The 20,864-nt window shown below is 36.3% G+C and overlaps 2 protein-coding genes across 10 annotated transcripts in view; one reads left to right on the top strand and one right to left on the bottom strand.

Moving 5' to 3' along the window:
* The window catches only part of LOC121729940, a 108,849-nt gene that overhangs the window by 38,913 nt on the left and 49,072 nt on the right, over positions 1-20,864 (bottom strand). The window lies entirely within an intron of this gene.
* On the top strand, positions 17,112-20,607 carry LOC121729943. 2 transcript variants are annotated; one of them, XM_042118683.1, is made up of 4 exons: positions 17,112-17,477; positions 19,204-19,647; positions 19,683-19,688; positions 20,069-20,607. In XM_042118683.1, the coding sequence occupies exons 1-4, from the start codon at positions 17,448-17,450 to the stop codon at positions 20,513-20,515; spliced, it is 927 nt and encodes a 308-aa protein (XP_041974617.1). In that variant the 5' UTR covers positions 17,112-17,447; the 3' UTR covers positions 20,516-20,607. The 2 variants fall into 2 exon arrangements, with proteins under 2 accessions (XP_041974617.1, XP_041974616.1); XM_042118682.1 differs by lacking the exon at positions 19,683-19,688 and having other exon boundaries at positions 19,204-19,659.

Raw genomic sequence — 20,864 nt, 5'->3', positions numbered from 1 at the left:
AAATGTCGGCAAAGATCAAAGGACATTTGTCGCAAGCTTCGTGCTCCATCCACACATAGGCCGCCCGATCAGTTCGCCCGGAGCGGCGATGAAGAGTGCAGGTTTTCTTGTGCCGAATTAACATCTAACTTGACGAAATGGCGAACAATATGAGTACCGAGAAAATATTTAAATTTTTTAAGCTCTACTATAGTAAAAACTGCCTGTGGAACCAAAAAATCATATCAAGAGGTCTAAAAAATAAGGTTCTTGGACATGCTATTTTTCTCACGATGTTTTTAGGGTTCCGTACTCAAAGGGTAAAAACGGGACCCTATTACTAAGACTTCAATGTGTGTCTGCATTTCTGTGTGTCCGTCTGTCTATCTGAACATCTGTCTGTCCGTCTGTCTCCAGGGTGTATCTCAAGAACCGCTATAGCCAGATTTCTGAAATTTTCACAGATTGTGTATATCTGTTGTCGCTATAACAAATACTTACTAAAAACAAAATAAATTAAATATTTAATAAATAATAAATATATACTAATCATGATAAATATAATAATAAGTAATATTTTTATATATATACTTAATAAATAATAAGAAATAAAATAATTACATTATTTTAATATTATAAAATATGTAAAAGTGAGTTTATTTATTTGTTTGTTACGTTTTCTCGCCTTTTACTTATTAATTTCGAGAATACCCTTTAAAAACTTTTTCTTGTCCACATTTACAAAGTAGTTATAAGCTGTGAATATACAGTTGCAGCTGTTAGCGAATCAACATCCATTTTGAATCCGTCCGCAGTCCGCACATTGGCGCGATCCAAAGCATCACAGAATACAAATTACTCACGGAGCTAAGCATACTGAACGACCTTCCTATGTGTGCATTACTCACAAGCGCCGTTGTAAGCGTGTGCCGACGCGTTGGAACTGGAAGTGCGCTCGTCTATGTGGGGAGGCGACTTTACACACACACTCGCGTCTCGCACTGTAATAAGCCGATCGTGCCGCCATTACGCCATTAGACTGCATCGCGGCGCCACGTCTTTATAATTTATAAATAGAAATAAATATGCCGTCTTGTGTTGTAAAATGGTGCAAGAACAATACAACCTCACACAAAAAACATCAAGGAATAACCTTTCATAGGTAAGATAACATATTTTTAAAGTATTTTGATAAAACAATGTAAATATTAATTCAATTGCTTGGAACTCAAAACCTCAACTTCAACAGGCCTATTATGAGCTCTTAAATCCATTCACTTTACGTCCTTATACAGTCAGTATAAGGACGTAAAGAGAATGGATTTAAGAGCTCATGATAGAGGCCCAGTAGTGTCCATAACAAAGTGGGGAATTATTTTAAATAATTAATTAATTTTACTGTCTTTTATTAGTGTCATGTAAGTATTTGGCATACTTACTATTGATCAGTAATTAGGCAGGAATTCAATAATAGGGGTGTAGACAGTAACCGAAATCTAATACAAATTATTGTTTTTTTGAGAGTTTGTATTATAGAATTACCGAAAATGGATATATTTTTACTTAATAACTTTCAATAATATTTTTTATATTTAATCTGTATTATCGCAAACAAACATGACAGGATGTGACGTCACGATCTTTTTTTTTTATGAAATAAGGGGGCAAACGAGCAAACGGGTCACCTGATGGAAAGCAACTTCCGTCGCCCATGGACACTCGCAGCATCAGAAGAGCTGCAAGTGCGTTGCCGGCCTTTTAAGAGGGAATAGGGTAATAGAGGAGGGTAGGGAAGGGAAGGGAAGGGAATAGTTGAGGGTAAGGAAGGGAATAGGGTAGGGGTTAGGGGATTGGGCCTCCGGTAAACTCACTCACTCGGCGAAACACAGCGCAAGCGCTGTTTCACGCCGGTTTTCTGTGAGAACGTGGTATTTATCCGGTCGAGGCGGCCCATTCGTGCCGAAGCATGGCTCTCCCACGTATAAACGATATCTAAAACATTGTGTGTGACAGTGACATTTCGATGTCAAGCCCATACAAAGATTTTTGTTGTTTGGAGTACCGTGACGTCATAGCGACGCCATCATGACCTTTAGCGCTTTAGCGGGAAATTTTAAAACGAAATTTAATAAGTGGTTTTTTAAATTGAAATAAGGGTGTATTTATTTTTAAAAGCTTTTATTCATACATATTTTTAGGTGTAACAAAATATGTACATCTGTAAAATAAATATATTTCCTATAAAAATTCTACACCCCTATTAATTTCCTAATTTACAAGTGGATATAATTGTTGTCTTAGATTTCCTTCAGCTAATGAAACTTGGAAAAATGACTGGATAGATGTTATCAGACATTGTAGAGGAGAAAGTAATTGGAAACCAACAAAATCCAGTGTCGTATGCAGCATTCATTTTGATAGCAATGATTTGTACATCACTGAGACGGGGCGTCTGAGAGTATATGTTTTTGCAGTGCCAAAAAAGGTAAGTAAGTAATTTAAATTTTGTATTTTAAATATTAATTTATTAAATGGGAGTTTACACGTGGGAGAGCCATGCTTCGGCACGAATGGGCCGTCTCGACCGGAGAAATACCACGATCTCACAGAAAACCGGCGTGAAACAGCGCTTGCGCTGTGTTTCGTCGAGTGAGTGAGTTTACCGGAGGCCCAATCCCCTACCCTATTCCCTTTCCTACCCTCCCCTATTCCCTTCCCTTCCCATCCCTACACTCCCCTATTACCCTATTCCCTCTTAAAAGGCCGGCAACGCACATGCAGCTCTTCTGATGCTGCGAGTGTCCATGGGCGACGGAAGTTGCTTTCCATCAGGTGACCCGTTTGCTCGTTTGCCCCCTTATTTTATAAAAAAAAAATGACTTTGTGACTAAATAATTATTTAATTGAAACTATATGAATATTGACCTACCTACGCTGTCTAAATGTTTCTACTCGAGTTTATTAAAATAAAATTGAACTCGGTACCCAAGTTAACGTTGTCTGTTGTTGTTTATAAGTGCATGCTCTTCAGTATGAGCTTATTATTCTTCTTCTTTTTTTTAACGACAATTTTTATTTTCAGTTGTTATTTGAGCCAAATTTGAATGATGCTCAACCAGCGCTTACACATATTTCTAGTACTTCACAAAAGGTACGTGATTTTTTTTTAGTATGTAGTATAGTGATGTAGGTAGTTTTATAAACCTAATACAGACGTTAGATGTCCCCACGCATTAATTGTGTGGAAAATATAGTTGATATTTCAAAGAAACATCTTGTAGACGGACTTTCCCAGTCTTTGGGGCAAGTCCGTCTGAAGCAGATTTTCGACATCGTATATACACTAAACAGACTAAAACCAGATAGTGACATGTGTAAGTAGGAGGTATTGAAGAAGAAACTATGCTGTTATAATATTAAAGCCTCATTTAGTTTTTATTGAGTAAAGAATATAATTGGGGCAAGTCCGGCATGTGTTTGGGTTCAGGGCTATCAAACACTTTTTTGACATAGGTAATCCGTAATAAAACAACGTTATAAAAGGACATAATATTTACTTATAAAGTTATGAGCCCAAAATCATAATTTTCGGTTGTGGTCTGTGGAGGTCAGGTTTCGAGGGCACTTGTGACTTGGCCACTTTATGGGCATTGATATCTAGTAGGTTTGAAAAGGTTGACAATATCTGATTGGAGGTAAGACCGGCATATGACGGCCTTTCCGTATACAAGCTAGACTCACTTCCCCACTATTGCACTTTTAGGTATTATATAATTTGGTTATATAATATTTTGCATATTATATAACCAAATTACAGCGATATTATCGAATTGAACAATTGAGGCAAGGACGAGACTCAAGTTTTGCACCGTTCAGATACAGTATCGAGTGCCTTTGGAATCCAAAACATGAAAAATACAAAAATCAACTATCTCGAAATCATACCTACACAGAGATCATGAATGTTATGGGGATGGATAGTGTGAAGGTAGTTAAGATACGAAGTCTCCGAAGCACTCACTACAATGAAACACTGAAGGCAAAGAAGAATTCTAACTACTAGAGATCGCCCAATGGTCGAAATTCGACCTTAGTTTTAACGACATTAGGACTACTACCTATATTTTGTAAAAAAAATATTGACTTTATCATATTTTTTCAACTCTTGTCTATGGCACTCAGCTGATCTCAGACTGGCCGTATAAGCATTGTCTAATAGTATCTTAGATTCAATAAAAAAAAACTATAACCCATTTTCAATTTGTCACCTTGTTGTCAACATACTTCAACCATAAATAAAAGAGTATAATTCGTATGTACAGGCTTGTCACTCAAGAATCTGTCATTTTCCTAGTGTGAGTGTTGTAGTGTGTGTAATGTTTTATTTGTTAAAAAAATGTATGATAAAAGCATATTTTCAAAATAATATTAGCTCGATGCACTCCTTCACCATATAAACTATAACTGTGCAAAATTTCATTCACCTACGTTTCCCCATTTTTCGTCAAAACGGATACAAAGTTTTTGGCTCACGTATTAATATACAGAATGTCTCTAGAATATCGTGGGTGCCACATTTGGATTTTATAAACGACGTTCGCGTTATAGACAGGAAGTTAGATTAAGAGGTGGTAAGTTTTTAGGGTTCCGTACCCAAAGGGTAAAAACGAGACCATATTACTGAGACTTCGATGTCCGTCTGTCTCCAGGCTATATTATCTCAAGAACCGCTATAGCTAGACTTCTGAAATTTTTACAGGTTGTGTTGTTGCCGCTAGGCGCTATAACAACAAATATTAAAAACAAAATAAAATTAATATCTATGGGTGGCTTTCATACAACAAACGCGATTTTTTGGCTTTTTTGCTCGTTATCAATAACGGCAACAGGTAGGCACTTGGAATTTTCACAAAGGCTTTAATTATATGTGTACTTACTAATAATATTAAAAGAAAACAAAAATTAAAATATCCCATACAAAAATCACTTTTTTTTCCTTTTTAAAAACACATTATTGCTCTATAACGGTACGGAACCCTTCGTGCGCGAGTCCGACTCGCACTTGCCCGATTATTTATTTAATTTGTATATTGTTACATATAACTTACTTGGCCGTATGCAATGTCATACGAAAAAACTTTTATTCCAATACAATAAAATGACGTTTTTTCAGGCAACGACATCCCAAGAAGATACTCAAGATTCGTATCATTCAGATTCAGGATCGAGCGAAGAATCGAGTCTTATCGACCAGCCGGACGAGAAACGAATAAAACTCGAAGACCCGCTTGTTGAAGAGGTTGAAGACAGTCATTTACAAGAGGAATCGGATCTTATCGATCAGTCAGTCGAGAAGAGAACACAAATCGAGGACCTGCTCGTTCAAGAGAGCGAAGACAGTCATTTACAAGAGGAGTCGGATCTTATCGATCAGTCAATCGAGAAGAGAACACAAATCGAGGACCTGCTCGTTCAAAAGAGCGAAGAGAGTCATTTGCAAGAGGAGTCGGATCTTATCGATCAGTCAATCGAAAAGAGAACACAAATCGAGGACCTGCTCGTCCAAAAGAGCGAAGAGAGTCATTTGCAAGAAATGGTTTCGGTGCCCTCTTCCAAAGACAACGACGAGTTCGGACTTTTCGGTCAAACGGTAGCCGAGCAGCTTCGTCAGTTGCCGCTGGAGGTCGCACTGGAGACTGAGGAGATGATTCTATCCACGATAAGAAGTCAGCGAATCAAAATTTTAGCTTCAACGTCTTCGCAAATTGGGAATTTCCCAATGAAACAAGAATTGAATTAAGTAGTGAGTTCCAAAGATAAAATTATCGTTAAAGAGACTGATATCTTATGTCTTTATACGAGCAATTCTTGTATATATATATAATTGGAATCTCGGAATCGGCTCCAACGATTTTCATGAAATTTAGCATATATAGGGGGTTCCGGGGGCGATAAATCGATCTAGCTAGGAATAATTTTTATAAAATGTCATTTTATTCGTGTTTTATCGGATACCGAGCGAAGCTCGGTCAAATAGCTAGTAAGTACTGATACAGTGATACTATTTTAATTAATAAATACAAGATTAATAAATATATCTACGCTTTATTGTATGTCATTTGTGTATGTAACCCTCGTTTAACTATACCGTTGTTTTATATCTGTTCTGGTTCCTAATCCATTCAACCATCCATTTAATGAACTAATTTAACTACATTAAGAGGATAGAGGGGCGAGAGAAATTGAAAATAGGTATTTAAAAATGTATTGCTGTCTCACCAATCTCAAGTCTTCCACCGAGAGTGCGATAGAGACAACACGACAAAAGTTCCAATAAAAGAACAGAAAATCTTCGATTCGTTGTCCGCTGATTCCTTCTCCAAAACTTAACCGATATGAAAAAAAATTTCATTAAGAATTAAAGCAAGGCTTGAGCTGTGTTCCTATGTTTTTTTTTTTTTTTTTGTATATTCTAGCCAGTTTTGTTTTCTGGGTGTTTGAACACAGAGGAAAATCTGGCCATTTTTTTGGGTTTTTGGACGTTCTTATCTTTTTTAATCATTAAATTATGAAAAAAAAGAAAACATAGGGACATGCTTATAGTGGCCATAGATATTCAGGAAAAAAATCATAACTCTACCGGCATTATCCATGGAGGAAACAGGGGACAGCGTTTGTATGGAAAAACGGCGGTGTGGAATCCTCTTAACACTGCGTGATGGAAGTAATTTAAAAAATAATGAAACACATTTTAAAACACCTATAAAATCATTAATTAAATATATTATTATATAATATATTTAAAAAACATGAAATAATATAATGTTTTCGTGACACAAAATAATTTATTTTATAAACAAAATACATTTTTTCCGAGTTCTGCGGATCTCAGATTTTATTAGTTGGTAAGTAACTGTTTTAGTACATAGATAAAATATATTGAAAACTTCTCAGATAGGTACTGCAGTATGCCCTGTGCGTCTAGCATGCGCGTACAACGAGATATCTCACTCTCGAGTGTAGTTATATTGTCGATATCGACATAATGTCAAAGTCATTTTTAGGGCCAAATGGCAAGAAAACGGCACCCTTATTGATTCGTCATGTCTGTCTGTCTGTCTGTTAAGATTTTGATACAAAAATGGAAAAAATATTAAAAATTTTAGGGGCCCCCTAGGTACACTAAACAAAAAAAAATTTTCATCTATCCTATGCTTGTGGGGTATCTAATGATAGGTCTTCAAAATCATATTGAGGTTTCTAATATCATTTTTTTCTAACCTTTCCCGTTTGCGAGAGAGACTCTTCCAAATTGGTAAAATATGTGTCGTCGTCCCCCCCCCCCCTTAACTTCTAAAGTATTATAATTCTGAAAAATATGATAATTCTGAAAAAAATATATGATGTACATTACTATAAAAACTACCAACGAAAATTGGTTTGAACGAGATCTAGCCAGTAGTTTTTTTATACGAGTACTTCATAAATGGTAAACCTCAATTTAACTTTGATTAAATCAACTGAAATATACTTATCAAAAACCTTTTGATTTCATAGAAATAAACATTTTAATTTCATAGAAATAAACCTTATTGCTGCTGCGGAACCCTTCATGGGCGAGTCCAACTCGCACTTGGCCGGTTTTTGACATTATGTCGATAGATTTTGACGGCAGATCTACACGAAAAAAATTGTCTGTCATGTTAGGGTCGATAGAGATGAAGTGACAAACCATCAAACATCGAGAAAACATGTAGACAAAATTTTCTCGTATTGCGCATGCTAGGCTCACCGACATGCATAAAAAATCGACATACGTACAAAAAACATACCGTAATTTATTTAAAAATATTAGCAGAGTCATCAGCACCATGACACATTAACAATATATTTTGTACTTAATTATTTTTAAAAAATACGCGATTTCATGGATCTTAATTTAGATTTATTTATGTTTTTCTAAGACACGCCTTAGATTTTAGAGCGTGGCCACATTGCTCTGGTGCGTTGCGTTTACTTTGGACCGGAATAAGGGCCGGGACACATGAACACGATACGACGTCGTGTCGTACCACGATGCGGCGTCGTTTCACGATGCGACGTCGCGTCGTGGGAATCTACGACGAGCATCGTAAAAAAACTACGTGTGTCACGATACACGGCACGACGTCGCGTCGCAGAAACCAACCACGAAAACCCTTTGATATGATCTCAGGGCGCCCGAGGGACATGCTAAAGCTGTCTTGGGACCCGCTACGATTTAATCAGAAGAAGATAGGAGTAGGAAGTATTCAGTCTTGCCTCCCCATAAAAAGCGGGAGAACTGAATTCTTCCTACTCCTTGTAATCTCGCGGTGATGCTACCAAACCGCGCGTTCGGGCGGAAGCATATATATATATATATATATATATATATATATATATATATGTATATATATATATATATATATACAGGGTGTAACAAAAACAAGTGATAATACTTTAGGGTGTGTACGTGTTCCTTGTAGAGAGTTCACTGTGAAATTACCAGCGCTGAAAGACCAAATTTTTTTTTCACTTTTGTATGGGGAAACTCGTGACGCTCGGGCCCTTGCCCATACAAAAGTGAAAAAAAATGTTCGTCTTTCAGAGCTGCTACTTTCACAGTAAACTCTCTACAAGGAACATGTACACAACCTAAAGTATTATCACTAGTTTTTGTTACACACTGTATATATATATATATATATATATATATATATATATATATATATATATATATATATATACTAGCTGTTGCCCGCGACTTCGTCCGCGTGGACTTCAGTTTATAGCGCGCGATGTCAACAAAATTGGTGTCAAAAGCTTTTATGAAAAAAACCCTGGTACCCCTTAAATCAATACAGCTGTGCAGTGTGCACACAATAAGTATTTCATTTTTTATATTAAACTTTATATTTTATGCCAAATTTTAAAGCTTATTTAGCCCTCCAATGACACAACTTTACCCATAAACTATTTATCATTGATAGATTTAAGGTTACGTCACTGCACAGATAAAGTACTGAGTTATTTAATACCGTAGAATAGATATAACAATCGAAAAAAATCGAAACTTAAGTGTAAGATGATACCACGTCTTATAGGAAGACTTTTGAGCAAGCGTCAGCGCGATGTAGAAGACGCACGGCGCCATCTACTATGAATTGTTGGAACTAACTTAATTTGAACAAATTTACGCATTTTCACCCCCTTATAACAATTTTTTCCAGTAAAAAAGTAGCCTATGTCCTTTCTCAGGCTTTAGACTATCTGTATACAAAATTTCATTACAATCGGTTCGGTAGTTTTGGCGTTTGGCGTGAAAGCGAGACTGACAGACAGACAGACAGAGATACTTTTGGCGTTTGGCGTGAAAGCGAGACTGACAGACAGACAGACAGACAGAGATACTTTCGCATTTATAATATAAGTATAGATTATGTGCACACTGCACAGCTGTTTTTGGGTATTTTGATTAATTAAGGGCCGCGCTACACCGGAATGGCAGCGGCGAGGCGAGCACTTTCAGCGCTGCCATTCCGGTGTAGCGCGGCCCTAAGAGGGGTACCACTTACCAGGGTTTTAAAAAGTTTTTAAATTTGACACAAATTTTGTTGACACCGCGCGCTATAAACTAATTACTAAAGTCCACGCGGACGAAGTCGCGGGCAACAGCTAGTTATGAATAAAAACAATATTATATAGTAAAGTAGGTAGGATTAGTTCTGTTACAATAATAAAGTAAAAAATAAAACGCCATCTGTTTTCATATATTAGAATTAAAATGTTGATTGCATTGATATATTTTCTGGATGCAATATAGGCCAACACGGTACACTCGAACTCCTTTTTTTTAGAGCGCCTTCTGTTGTCAACTTGTCACATATATTAGAAATGCAGTAGGAGTTCTATAAGATAAGATAGATTGATTATTATTATACCAAGTGATTATATTATTAAACATAATATTCTAACGTATTAAAAACTATAAACAAAAACATACTAACTAATAAGTATGATTAGTTCTATGTTACAATAAAGTAAAAAATAATACGCCATCTGTTGAATCGTATTAGAACTAAAATGTTCATTGCATCGATATATTTCTGGATTTTTTACAATATTATACATAAATTAATACATTTAAGATTTTTGAAATATTATTTTAATACACATCCAAGACCCAGGAACATTGAAAACTTTTTGTTCCGCCTGCGGGACTCGAACCCAGGACCCCCGGGATGAGCGCTGCCCACGCGCAATGCGAATTAATTTTCATCAATATTTTCATGGAAATAAGATATTTTCCCACATCAAAATGTAGCCCATGTCCTTTCTCAGACTCTAGAATAACTGTGTACAAAATTTTATTGCAATCGGTTCAGTAGTTTTGGCGTGAAAGCGAGACAGACAGACAGAGATACTTTCGCATTTATAATATTATTAGTAATATTAGTAATTAGTATGGATATATACAGGTGTAACAAAAATAAGTGATCAATGAACTCTCTACAATGAATACGTACAAACCCTCAAGTATTATCACTTATTTTTGTTACAGCCTGTATATAAAACTCAAAGGTGACTGACTGACAAGGTGATCTATCAACGTACAGCCCAAACCACTGGACCGTTCGGGCTGAAATTTGGCATGAAGGTAGATATTATGACGTAGGCATCCGCTAAGAAAGGATTTTGATCAATTCCACCTTCAAGGGGTTAAAGTAGGGGATGAAAGTTTGTGTATAATAATACTTCTTAACGCGAGCGAAGCCGCGGGCAAAAGCTCGTAAATTATAAATCCAGTCTAAACCAAACGACAAAAACCGTTTCACCCGGAATCGAGAGCACATTACGATACGCGGAAGGCTACTCGTATTTTACACGAGTTATATCGATTTTCAATTTACGACTGTGTGTTTGTGTAATTTAATGACATAGTGGTTGATTCAGAATGACGTAGTGCATTATCTCATGCCCACACGTTCTTTGTAATTAGGTTCCACATTAATCAGATACGCGATGAACTCACAGGCATGTATTAGAAAACAAGGGTTAACTACATACGACTACATACGATATTATGTCAGCAAAAGGATAAAGAACTTCCAACGCCGATTATTATGACAAGATATTATACTACACGGTTCATTTTAAAGTCTATACATATAAATATGTTCTTAGAAAGCAAGAATGATAGCTTGTATATTATGTTGCAGCAGTTTAGTAAAGATAATAGATACTAGAAAGAACTCTAGTCTCCTCCTCCATTTTAGTGGTTACGAAAATCACAACGCCTCGCGGCCTCCCCACGTCGACCATGGCTCCATAATGATTACCTTCATGCTGCACAATCATGGTGACAGTCATAGTCATCCACCATAAGTCATAACCCAACGTGAACACTGAATGATGATAAAGAATATTCTTAAACATACCATCAAATAACATTATGTAGTATGCATTGCACCTTTTAATCGAAGATTGCTATGAGCAGAATGCACATTATATTAACCATTTTATAGGAGCAATCTGTGTATAGCAATCAAGAGATTGACATTTAAAATTTAGTTTATCTTGTGTTTAGTCGCGAACACGCATTATTCAGTTCGAAAGAAACACAGTAACGATCATAAAGTACGAGCTACAATCGTTATCGCTTACGTCATTCCCGATAAACCTCTGAGTACCATAGATTGCACAGATGACCAATCCCTGCGAATAATGTTCCCAAATGAAATAAATTACCTAAAATTTTTATACAAGCTTACTTGTGTTGTAGCGGCCAAACCGCGAAGGCACATCCTGAGGATGCTCCGGTGTTGAGCGAAACACGCGTCGAGATTTTCAACCTGCATGGTGGTGAGGGGTCTTGCACGGATTTGCCAACATTATTGCTTGTGTAGTGGTGGTGTAAGCTTGCAGGTTCTTGCATGCGAGTGTACGCATAGGCAGTGTGGGAGAGGAGGGAGGTGCTGTACGCATGCCTATGCGTACACTCACTCATTTACTTATTAAGGTTGAGGTTTATTTTTATAAGCTATGGATTTCCGAACGCCTGATTCTATTAACTACATTGGTAGAGTCAACAGTACCCCATTTGTACGTTTTTAATCCAACATAAGGAATATAACTTACAATAGAAAGTTGTTCGTTTTATACCTAGTACCTATGTATTAATAAAACATATATCACACATAAACGTTCATGACATGTGATCCTAACTTCCTCAATGGAGAATCATAATATTAATACGCGAACGAAAATCTTTGTAACCCTTTTTACGAAAAAATGGGGAAACGTAGGTGCATGAAATTTTGCACAGTCATAGTTTATATGGTGAAGGAGTGCAACGAACTAATATTATTTTGAAATTATGCTTTTATCATATTTTTTTTTAACAAATAAAATATTACACACACTACAGTCTACAACACACACACATGAGAAATGACAGGTTTTTGAGTGACAAGCCTATTCATACGAATTATACTCTTTTATTTATGGTTGAAGTCTGTTGACAACAAGTTGACCAATTGAAAATGGATTATAGTTTTTTTATTGAATCTAAGATACTATTAGACAATGCTTACACGGCCAGTCTGAGATCAGTTGCAAAAATTGATAAAGTCAATATTTTTTACAAAATATAGGTAGTAGTCCTAATGTCGTTGACACTAAAGTCGAATTTCGACCATTGGGCGATCTCTAGTGTTACCTAATTTTGATTATTAGCAGTCCACATTCTCTGTCAAAAATAAAGAATATTAGTGAAAGAATTACTTGGATTCTTTAATTAGTTTCCAATTTATAAGCAAAACAAGTTGTAACTGTACGATGCGGGCGGCCGGTTACGGTGTGACGTCATAGCACAATACCGCCGCGCGGGCCCCATACAATAAACGTGATTTTTTGCTCTATCTCAATAACGGCAACAGATAGGCAGTTGAAATTTTCACCAAGGCCTTAATTATATGTGTATACTTTAATAATTAATAATAATATTATATTAAAATAAAAAAATAATTTATACATGTACAGGATGTAACAAAAACAAGTGATAATACTTTAGGGTGTGTACTCTCCAAGGAACACGTACACACTCTAAAGTATTATCACTTGTTTTTGTTACACACTGTATATAACGAGCAAACGGGTCACCTGATGGAATTCAACTTCCGTCGCCCATGGACACTCGCGGCATCAGAAGAGCTGCAGGTGCGTTGCCGGCCTTTTAAGAGGGAACAGGGTAATAGGGGAGGGTAAGGATGGGATGGGAAGGGAATAGGGGAGGGTAGGGAAGGAAACAGGGTAAGGGATTGGGCCTCCCGTAAACTCACTCACTCGGCGAAACACAGCGCAAGCGCTGTTTCACGCCGGTTTTCTGTGAGAACGTGGTATTTCTCCGGTAGAGCCGGCCAATTCGTGCCGAAGCATGGCTCTCCCACGTCTAAAATAGACGACGTCTAAAATACAGAATATAGTTTATAGAGCAAAATAGGCCAAAAATTGTGATTTTTGTATGGGAGCCCCCCTTAATTTTTTATTTTAATATAACAATATTATTAATTATTAAAATACACATATAATTAATACCTTGGTGAAAATTTCAAGTACCTACCTGTTGCCGTTGTTGAAATAGAGCAAAAAATCACGTTTATTGTATGGGGCCCGCGCGGCGGTATTGTGCTATGACGTCACAAGCGGACGCGGGCTGTTAGCGGGAATCAATATTTTTCGAAACTTTGAATGCCTATAAAATCAAAACTACTAGGTATTTTTGACTGCAACAAAAACTAGTGTATTTGTATACATACAGGCTTTACTGTGACAAAATTTCAAGCAATTTGGCATACGTAGTAACATTCTCCATTCCGCATTAATTTTTTAGCGTTTTACGTTAATGTGACATTAAGTGTGTAATAACTACTCGTAATATGTGCATATATGAATCAGACGCTAGTCATACTTTTCCTGTACTGTTGGAACCCCTGACCTTTAAGCTCATAAGTCATAATTCTTAATGACCGTATGATCCATAAACTTATAATATACTGTATGATCTATCACAATTCACAATATTTGTGTCATTTATATTTTTTAAAACCTATAATAATATATCCGCAACTTAAACATATTTGTAGGCAAAATAAATTGCAACACATTATGATTAAACAAATTTTTTGTAAGACGTATAGTTTCCGAGGTATCGCGACAATAGTGTTGTCACCCCTTTTGCCAAGATGGCGGCCGGGGGACAAGAATGGCGACCGACCCCACAAACTTGAGTCCCATAAAAATCCCAACATAAAAATGCGTCCTCTAATAAATGCAAAGCTCATGTAACATTTCAATGGACTAATTAAAAAACACATGTTGCCATTATGGATTACAAACCAAAAATACCAAAAAAATGACGTTTGTCGTATGGGAACCCCCGAAAATATTTACTTTATTTTGTTTTTAGTATTTCTTGTTATAGCGGCATCAGAAATATATAATCTGTGACAGTAGTCTAGCTATAGCCGTTCTTGAGATACAGCCTGGAGACAGACAGACAGACGGACAGACATCGAAGTCTCTATCGCATACCCTTACTACGTGACCCATTTAGGGGGGGGTCTTCAAAATACTACGCTCGGTCACGAGAGGGGGGAGGGGGTCTAGAGTTTTGTCACGTAGTCAATTTCGCCGAGAGTCACGAACGTCATACGAAAAAAATTCTGGCATTTATTATGGTTATTTATAGCCAACAGCCATTAAAAAAACAGGCACTGTTGTAACTTATCAGGCATTTTGAAGTTTGGTGAAGCTGTCAAGCTTGGTGATCATATTTACTATATATTTTAGTGTTCGATTACAATTTGAACTACAATCGTGACTAAAATAGTAGGTACCATCGAGGAAATTGATTCCTAAGTAGCAGCGCTGAAAGACCATTTTTTTCACTTCTGTATGGAGAAAAAAAAATTTGCTCATTCAACGCTGCTACTTTCACAGTAAAGTTTTTTTTATTGGTGTCAAGTATTTTTTTTGGCAATCTATTGGGTATCAATGTATTTTTTGGAGATCGTTATTTTTATTCCCTTATATAAAGTAATAATAATAATCATAAACATGCAAGGAGTCTTTTGTAATAAATGACTTAATAATTTTCATTTGCTATCTAGTATCTACTCTTTCAACTTGCAAAATGATTAAAAATTATTCTTGTCAATACCACGTGAACAATTGAAGGGGGGGGGCATATACCACGCGGTAGGGGGGGGGGGGGGTCAAAAAATCTTAAAAAGTAGGTCACGTAGTATGGGTAGGCCCTAATAGGGTCCTGTTTTTACCCTTTGGGTGCGGAAGTCGGAACCCTAAAAAGGCGTTTCATTAAAAAAGAGTGTGTGTGCCGAGCACACGTGTCAGAAGTGAAACTGTCAAAATTGTCGCCTTACTCCGTGACGCGACGGTATCGCCATGAGTCATGACGCTACCTTGAAATTTTACTCTCAACGCGCCTAAAGAAGTTTCACTTCAAAAAAATCTCACAATAATGAGATAATTGATGATTAAAAATTATTATTATTTCTATGACGAGCTAAAACACACACAAGTGCTGCGGGGCTAAAATGGTCGCTTTGAAGAATCATATAATAATTCATGTTATGATTTATTCTTTTTAAAATCGCAAAATGCATGTCTGCTTGCAATTCATATCTAGTAATTCGTACTAACTTGACATTTGTCAGTTTGACAGTTTTGACAATTCATTTGCTGAATTGATTGAGAGGAATTGCTAAATGTGACCAATTTAGCCCCGCTGTACTAACAAGTTTCAAGACAGTAGTTGCCCCAAACCCAATATAGTACAACTAATTTCGTCAATTTTCGGTTTCAAACATCGCCATAGAATTAACAAAGACAACGTAGCAGGTTATAGGACGTCCTTGTTGAGTCCGTGAGATATGAGAGAGAAAAAAAATGCTTCAATATTTATCTCCCCTGGGCGCGGCGGCGCCTCGTAGAAACTGGTTTTCAAGTTTCGACTAGGGTTGCCAATTTATGGATATCCACCAAACTGTGGGGAGTAGGGACTCACAAGTTGATTCGGGGTTTATTGGGGATTGGCCTTATTTTGAGAAAATGTAGAGATATTATTCTCTTCCGATTTTTATTAATGCTAATTGATATTGTAATTTTTTTTTCAAGTATTTATTTAAATCATTATTCCTAGTTTGTCGGGTCTGGTCGATAAACTTGTTATGTTTCTGGCGCGAAATAACTATACGAGTTTATGAAAATAGAGATAAATGATTATTTAAATGTTCAAATAAAAACAAAGAATAAAATAAAAAAAAATAAAGATTATGTGGTTTTAATAATCCACAGTAAAAGTGAAACTTTCGGGGCCGTTTCTATAATAATATACTTACCTAAATTTGTTAACTTTTAAAGAAAAAAAATTAGGTAATATTTATTCTGTGGTAATATATATTATGTTTTATAATAACATCATTTTGGGTAACTATGAATTGCAGTTTAACTTTGAACAATACATTATTGTATACTTAGGCCCGATTCGACCAAATTTGAGTTACACGAGTGTGACTATACTGAGAATAATTTTACTCCTTCAATTTACTCTAGGATATCTTCGTTTGCATCTTCAAGTTACTCGAAGAGTATGAAATAAAATGACAATTATAGTTCACAATGACACCGACCGTCACAGTTGACACCCTGTTGTGCAACTATTCTCAGTTTAATATTTACTCCACCAAAATAGCCCGTGTAAATATTTACTCCCGTGTAATAACCTTATTCTTGGATTACAAGTTGAAAAAACGCAAAACCAGCTTACTCTTAGATTAGGAAACAGTTATACTCGAGTAAAATTTTACTCTCGTTTGGTCGAATCCGCCCTTAATGTATTGTTCAAAGTTAAACCGCAATTCAAATTTACCCAAAATGAGCGTAGTAATAAAGCTTTAAAATTTGAAACTTTAAAATTTAACAATGTACCTAATTATTAATATAGCTGTTATCACAAAATTGGGGAAACTGATATGGATTTTACGATGATTCGCCAGATTAGCAGTGGCAACCCTGCTATCGACGTCAAACTAGTTGCGTGACAGCGCTTGCGCGAAGCGGACGCGTGTCGGCGACACTGCTATCGGCTACCTAAAAATGTCAGTCCAACGTTGGACAGGCGAGAAAAACATACAATTCATAGAAGCTTACAAGCAACATGAGTGTCTTTGGAATCCGAGACACGTTGAATACAAACATCAAAGAGTACGAAATATGGCATACGAGGAGATCAGGAAGGCTATGGGGATGGACAGCATGAAGGAGGTTATAGCCAGGATACGAATTCTCCGAAGCACTCAAAACAATGAAATGACTAAGGCAAAAAAAATGAACACTACGTCTCTAAAATCTCATGGATACCGTATATGGATTTTATAAGGGACATAGTAAGAGTGGTAAGTTTTTAAGCTGATCGCACATATTTTGCCAGCGCCGCGCCGTATCGCATCGAACGCACCGCATAAGTAGGTACACGAAATAGGTGCGTACGGTGCGGACAATTAATAGTGTCCGACCGAAGCTTCGGCTTCGGCTGCCTTCGGCCAAAAAAACCACCTTCGGCGAAGGACAACCGTCGAGATTAAACGAAAGACTGAATGAGTCGTGAGAGAGCGACGTGACGGACCGGTCGTGTATGCAGAGGCCACTGGGAGTCACTGTCAAATACAATTTAAAGCAAACACTAACTTCATAATAAATCATTTAATTATTTAGACCGAACTATTGTAAAAAAAATTAGATTATTATTATAGATTATAATATAGATTTTTTTTACAATAGTTCAGTCAATAAAGTATGTAGTTGTAGAATGCGTGAGTGGGAACCTAAGAGATTTCTGCTGGAACTTATTCAGGGTGCTTAGAGACAAAACATACTAAAAGTCCTGAAGTCTAGGAGGTGAGCTGAAGTGAGGGGAGTGTGACAAAGGTCTCAATTTTTGGTTTTTGGCTAGTAACTAAAAACGATGCGTTGTAGCCAAAAAACATTCTACGATGATAAAAAAACTTATTAAATTCTCTTAGATACTTAATTTTGAACTACACATTTGAGTAATTCCTTAAACTTAATTTATAATTTGTAGTCCACAAATTATTAAGTACTTAATAAATAAATCACGAAATGACAAACTTTTATTACCATCTCTAAATCAACTTCTCTATGAGACAGTCAATATAATAGGTAAACCTTCAATATTGAAGTTTTGAAATACTTAATTAATTATAGCTTCTAGACATATTAAACATTAAAATACGGTTAGTATTTTAAAAAGATAAAACCGACTTCAAAATTATACGTAATTGAGAATTAAAACTCCGTATCTCCAAAACTACTAAACCGATTTTGATAAAACTTGCACTATTCCCTAAGTTGAACAATACAATTAAAAATACAAATAGTACAACAAAAAAAGAATTACTTACTGAAATCGGAATGGCAGATCCAGAGATATGCGAAAAAAAACATAAAAACATACATACATACATACATGCATACAACTTGTAATTTGGCACATTTGTTCAGACGCTGATACAGATTACAGACTAACATATACGAAAATTGGGCAGTTCTGGAATTATTACATACATACGCGTCGAATTGATAACCTCCTTTTTTTTAAGTCGGATAAAAATTAATTACTGAGAGTCACGCGATTAAGATTATAAACCTTCGGCTTCGGCTTTGGCCGAAGGTTGTAGCAATTGCCGATTAATCGGCTTCGGCTTCGGCCAAAAATAGACCTTCGGTCGGACACTAACAATTAATGTGCGAGGTTTCACATAATTTCATACAATGATGCAATAATCATCTTTTCATAAAAAACATCATTTCATAAAAAAAAATGTAAGTTATACTTTTAGTGGGCGTGGACGTGTGAACATGATTTTATTGCTAAGTTTTAGAAGTTTTTCATTTAATATTTAATATATTAATAATTAATTTTGTGTGAGACCGTTACCCCAAGGCAGTCTTGGCCCCGTGGTAGGTTCTCGAAGAATTTGTGTTACGGGTTCCAAGTTCCAACTACCAGATAACATACATAATATTATGTAGTTTTTTTCGTGTAGCATAGGATGCGACATGCTATGCCATATGAAAATTATTATATTTCGCCTTTTTCAGGCACGAGGCAAGGACGAGACTCAAGTTTTGCACCGTTCAGATACAGTATCGAGTGAAGAGGAGAGTCGTAGCTCCCTTGTTCAAGAGAGTTATCGCATTAATAGTAATCGCATTAATAATGCAGAAATGTTATTTGAGCTATCTCAACGTTGGACGGCCGAAAAGAGTATAGAATTTTTACAAATCTATAAGAAATTCGAGTGTCTTTGGAATCCAAAACATGAAAAATACAAAAATCTATTAGCTCGAAATCATGCCTACAAAGACATCATGGAGGTTATGGGGATGGATAGTGTGAAGGTGGTTAAAGCCAAGATACGAAGTCTCCGAACCACTCACTACAATGAAACACTGAAGGCAAAGAAGAATTTTAACTATGTCTCTAGAATATCGTGGGTGCCGTATTTGGATTTTATAAACGACGTTCGCGTTATAGACAGGAAGTTAGAAGAGGTGGTAAGTTTTTAGGGTTCCATACCCAAAGGGTAAAAACGGGACCATATTACTGAGACTTCGATGTCCGTCTGTCCGTCTGTCTCCAGATTATATCTCAAAAACCGCTATAGCTAGACTTATGAAATTTTTACAGATGGTGTATTTCTGTTGCCGCTATAACAACAAATATTAAAAACAAAATAAAATTAATATCTATGGGTGGCTCCCATACAACAAACGTGATTTTTTTTTACTTTTTAAAATCACATTATTGCTCTATAACGGTACGGAACCCTTCGTGTGCGAGTCCGACTCGCACTTGCCCGATTATTTATTTAATTTGTAGATTGTTACATATAACCAACTAGGTCGTATGCAATGTCATACGAAAAAACTTTTATTCCGATACAATAAAATGTCGTTTTTTCAGGCAACGAAAACCCAAGAAGATACTCAAGATTCGTATCATTCAGATTCAGGATCGAGCGAAGAATCGAGTCTTATCGACCCGCCGGGCGAGAAACGAATAAAACTCGAAGACCCGCTTGTTGAAGAGGTTGAAGACAGTCATTTACAAGAGGAATCGGATCTTATCGATCAGTCAGTCGAGAAGAGAACACAAATCGAGGACCTGCTCGTTCAAGAGAGCGAAGAGAGTCATTTGCAAGAAATGGTTTCGGTGCCCCCTTCTAAAGACAACGATGAGTTCGGACTTTTCGGTCAAACGGTAGCCGAGCAGCTTCGTCAGTTGCCGCTGGAGGTCGCACTGGAGACTGAGGAGATGATTCTATCCACGATAAGAAGTCAGCGAATCAAAATTTTAGCTTCAACGACTTCGCAAATTGGGAATTTCCCAATGAAACAAGAATTGGATTAGGAGTTCCAAAGATAAAATTATCGTTAAAGAGACTGATGTAAATACTGATCATAAAGTTAATATACCTAGCTATATTAACTTTATGGTACTGATAAAGTGATACTATTTTAATAAATAAATACAAGATTAATAAATATATCTACGCTTTATTGTATGTCATTTGGGTATGTAACCCTCGTTTAACTACGAGTATACCGTTGTTTTATATTTGTTCTGGTCACTAATCCATTCAACCATCCATTTAATGAACTAATTTAACTACATTAACACTGCGTGATGGAAGTAATTTAAAAAATAATGAAACACATTTTAAAGTACCTATAAAATCATTAATTAAACCCATAATTAA

This window comes from Aricia agestis, chromosome 8 (genome assembly GCF_905147365.1).
Source record: "Aricia agestis chromosome 8, ilAriAges1.1, whole genome shotgun sequence".
Taxonomy (NCBI): Eukaryota; Metazoa; Arthropoda; class Insecta; order Lepidoptera; family Lycaenidae; genus Aricia; species Aricia agestis.
This window is presented reverse-complemented; position numbering and strand designations above follow the sequence as displayed.

What these genes read in the sequence shown, in the direction of transcription:
- LOC121729943 (XM_042118682.1), top strand. Translation starts at nt 17,448, where the DNA reads ATGGATTTTATAAGGGACATAGTAAGAGTG. An exon ending in TAAGGGACATAGTAAGAGTG is followed by an intron (nt 17,478 to 19,203) that starts GTAAGTTTTTAA and finishes CGCCTTTTTCAG; the next exon opens with GCACGAGGCAAGGACGAGAC. An exon ending in ACAGGAAGTTAGAAGAGGTG is followed by an intron (nt 19,660 to 20,068) that starts GTAAGTTTTTAG and finishes TCGTTTTTTCAG; the next exon opens with GCAACGAAAACCCAAGAAGA.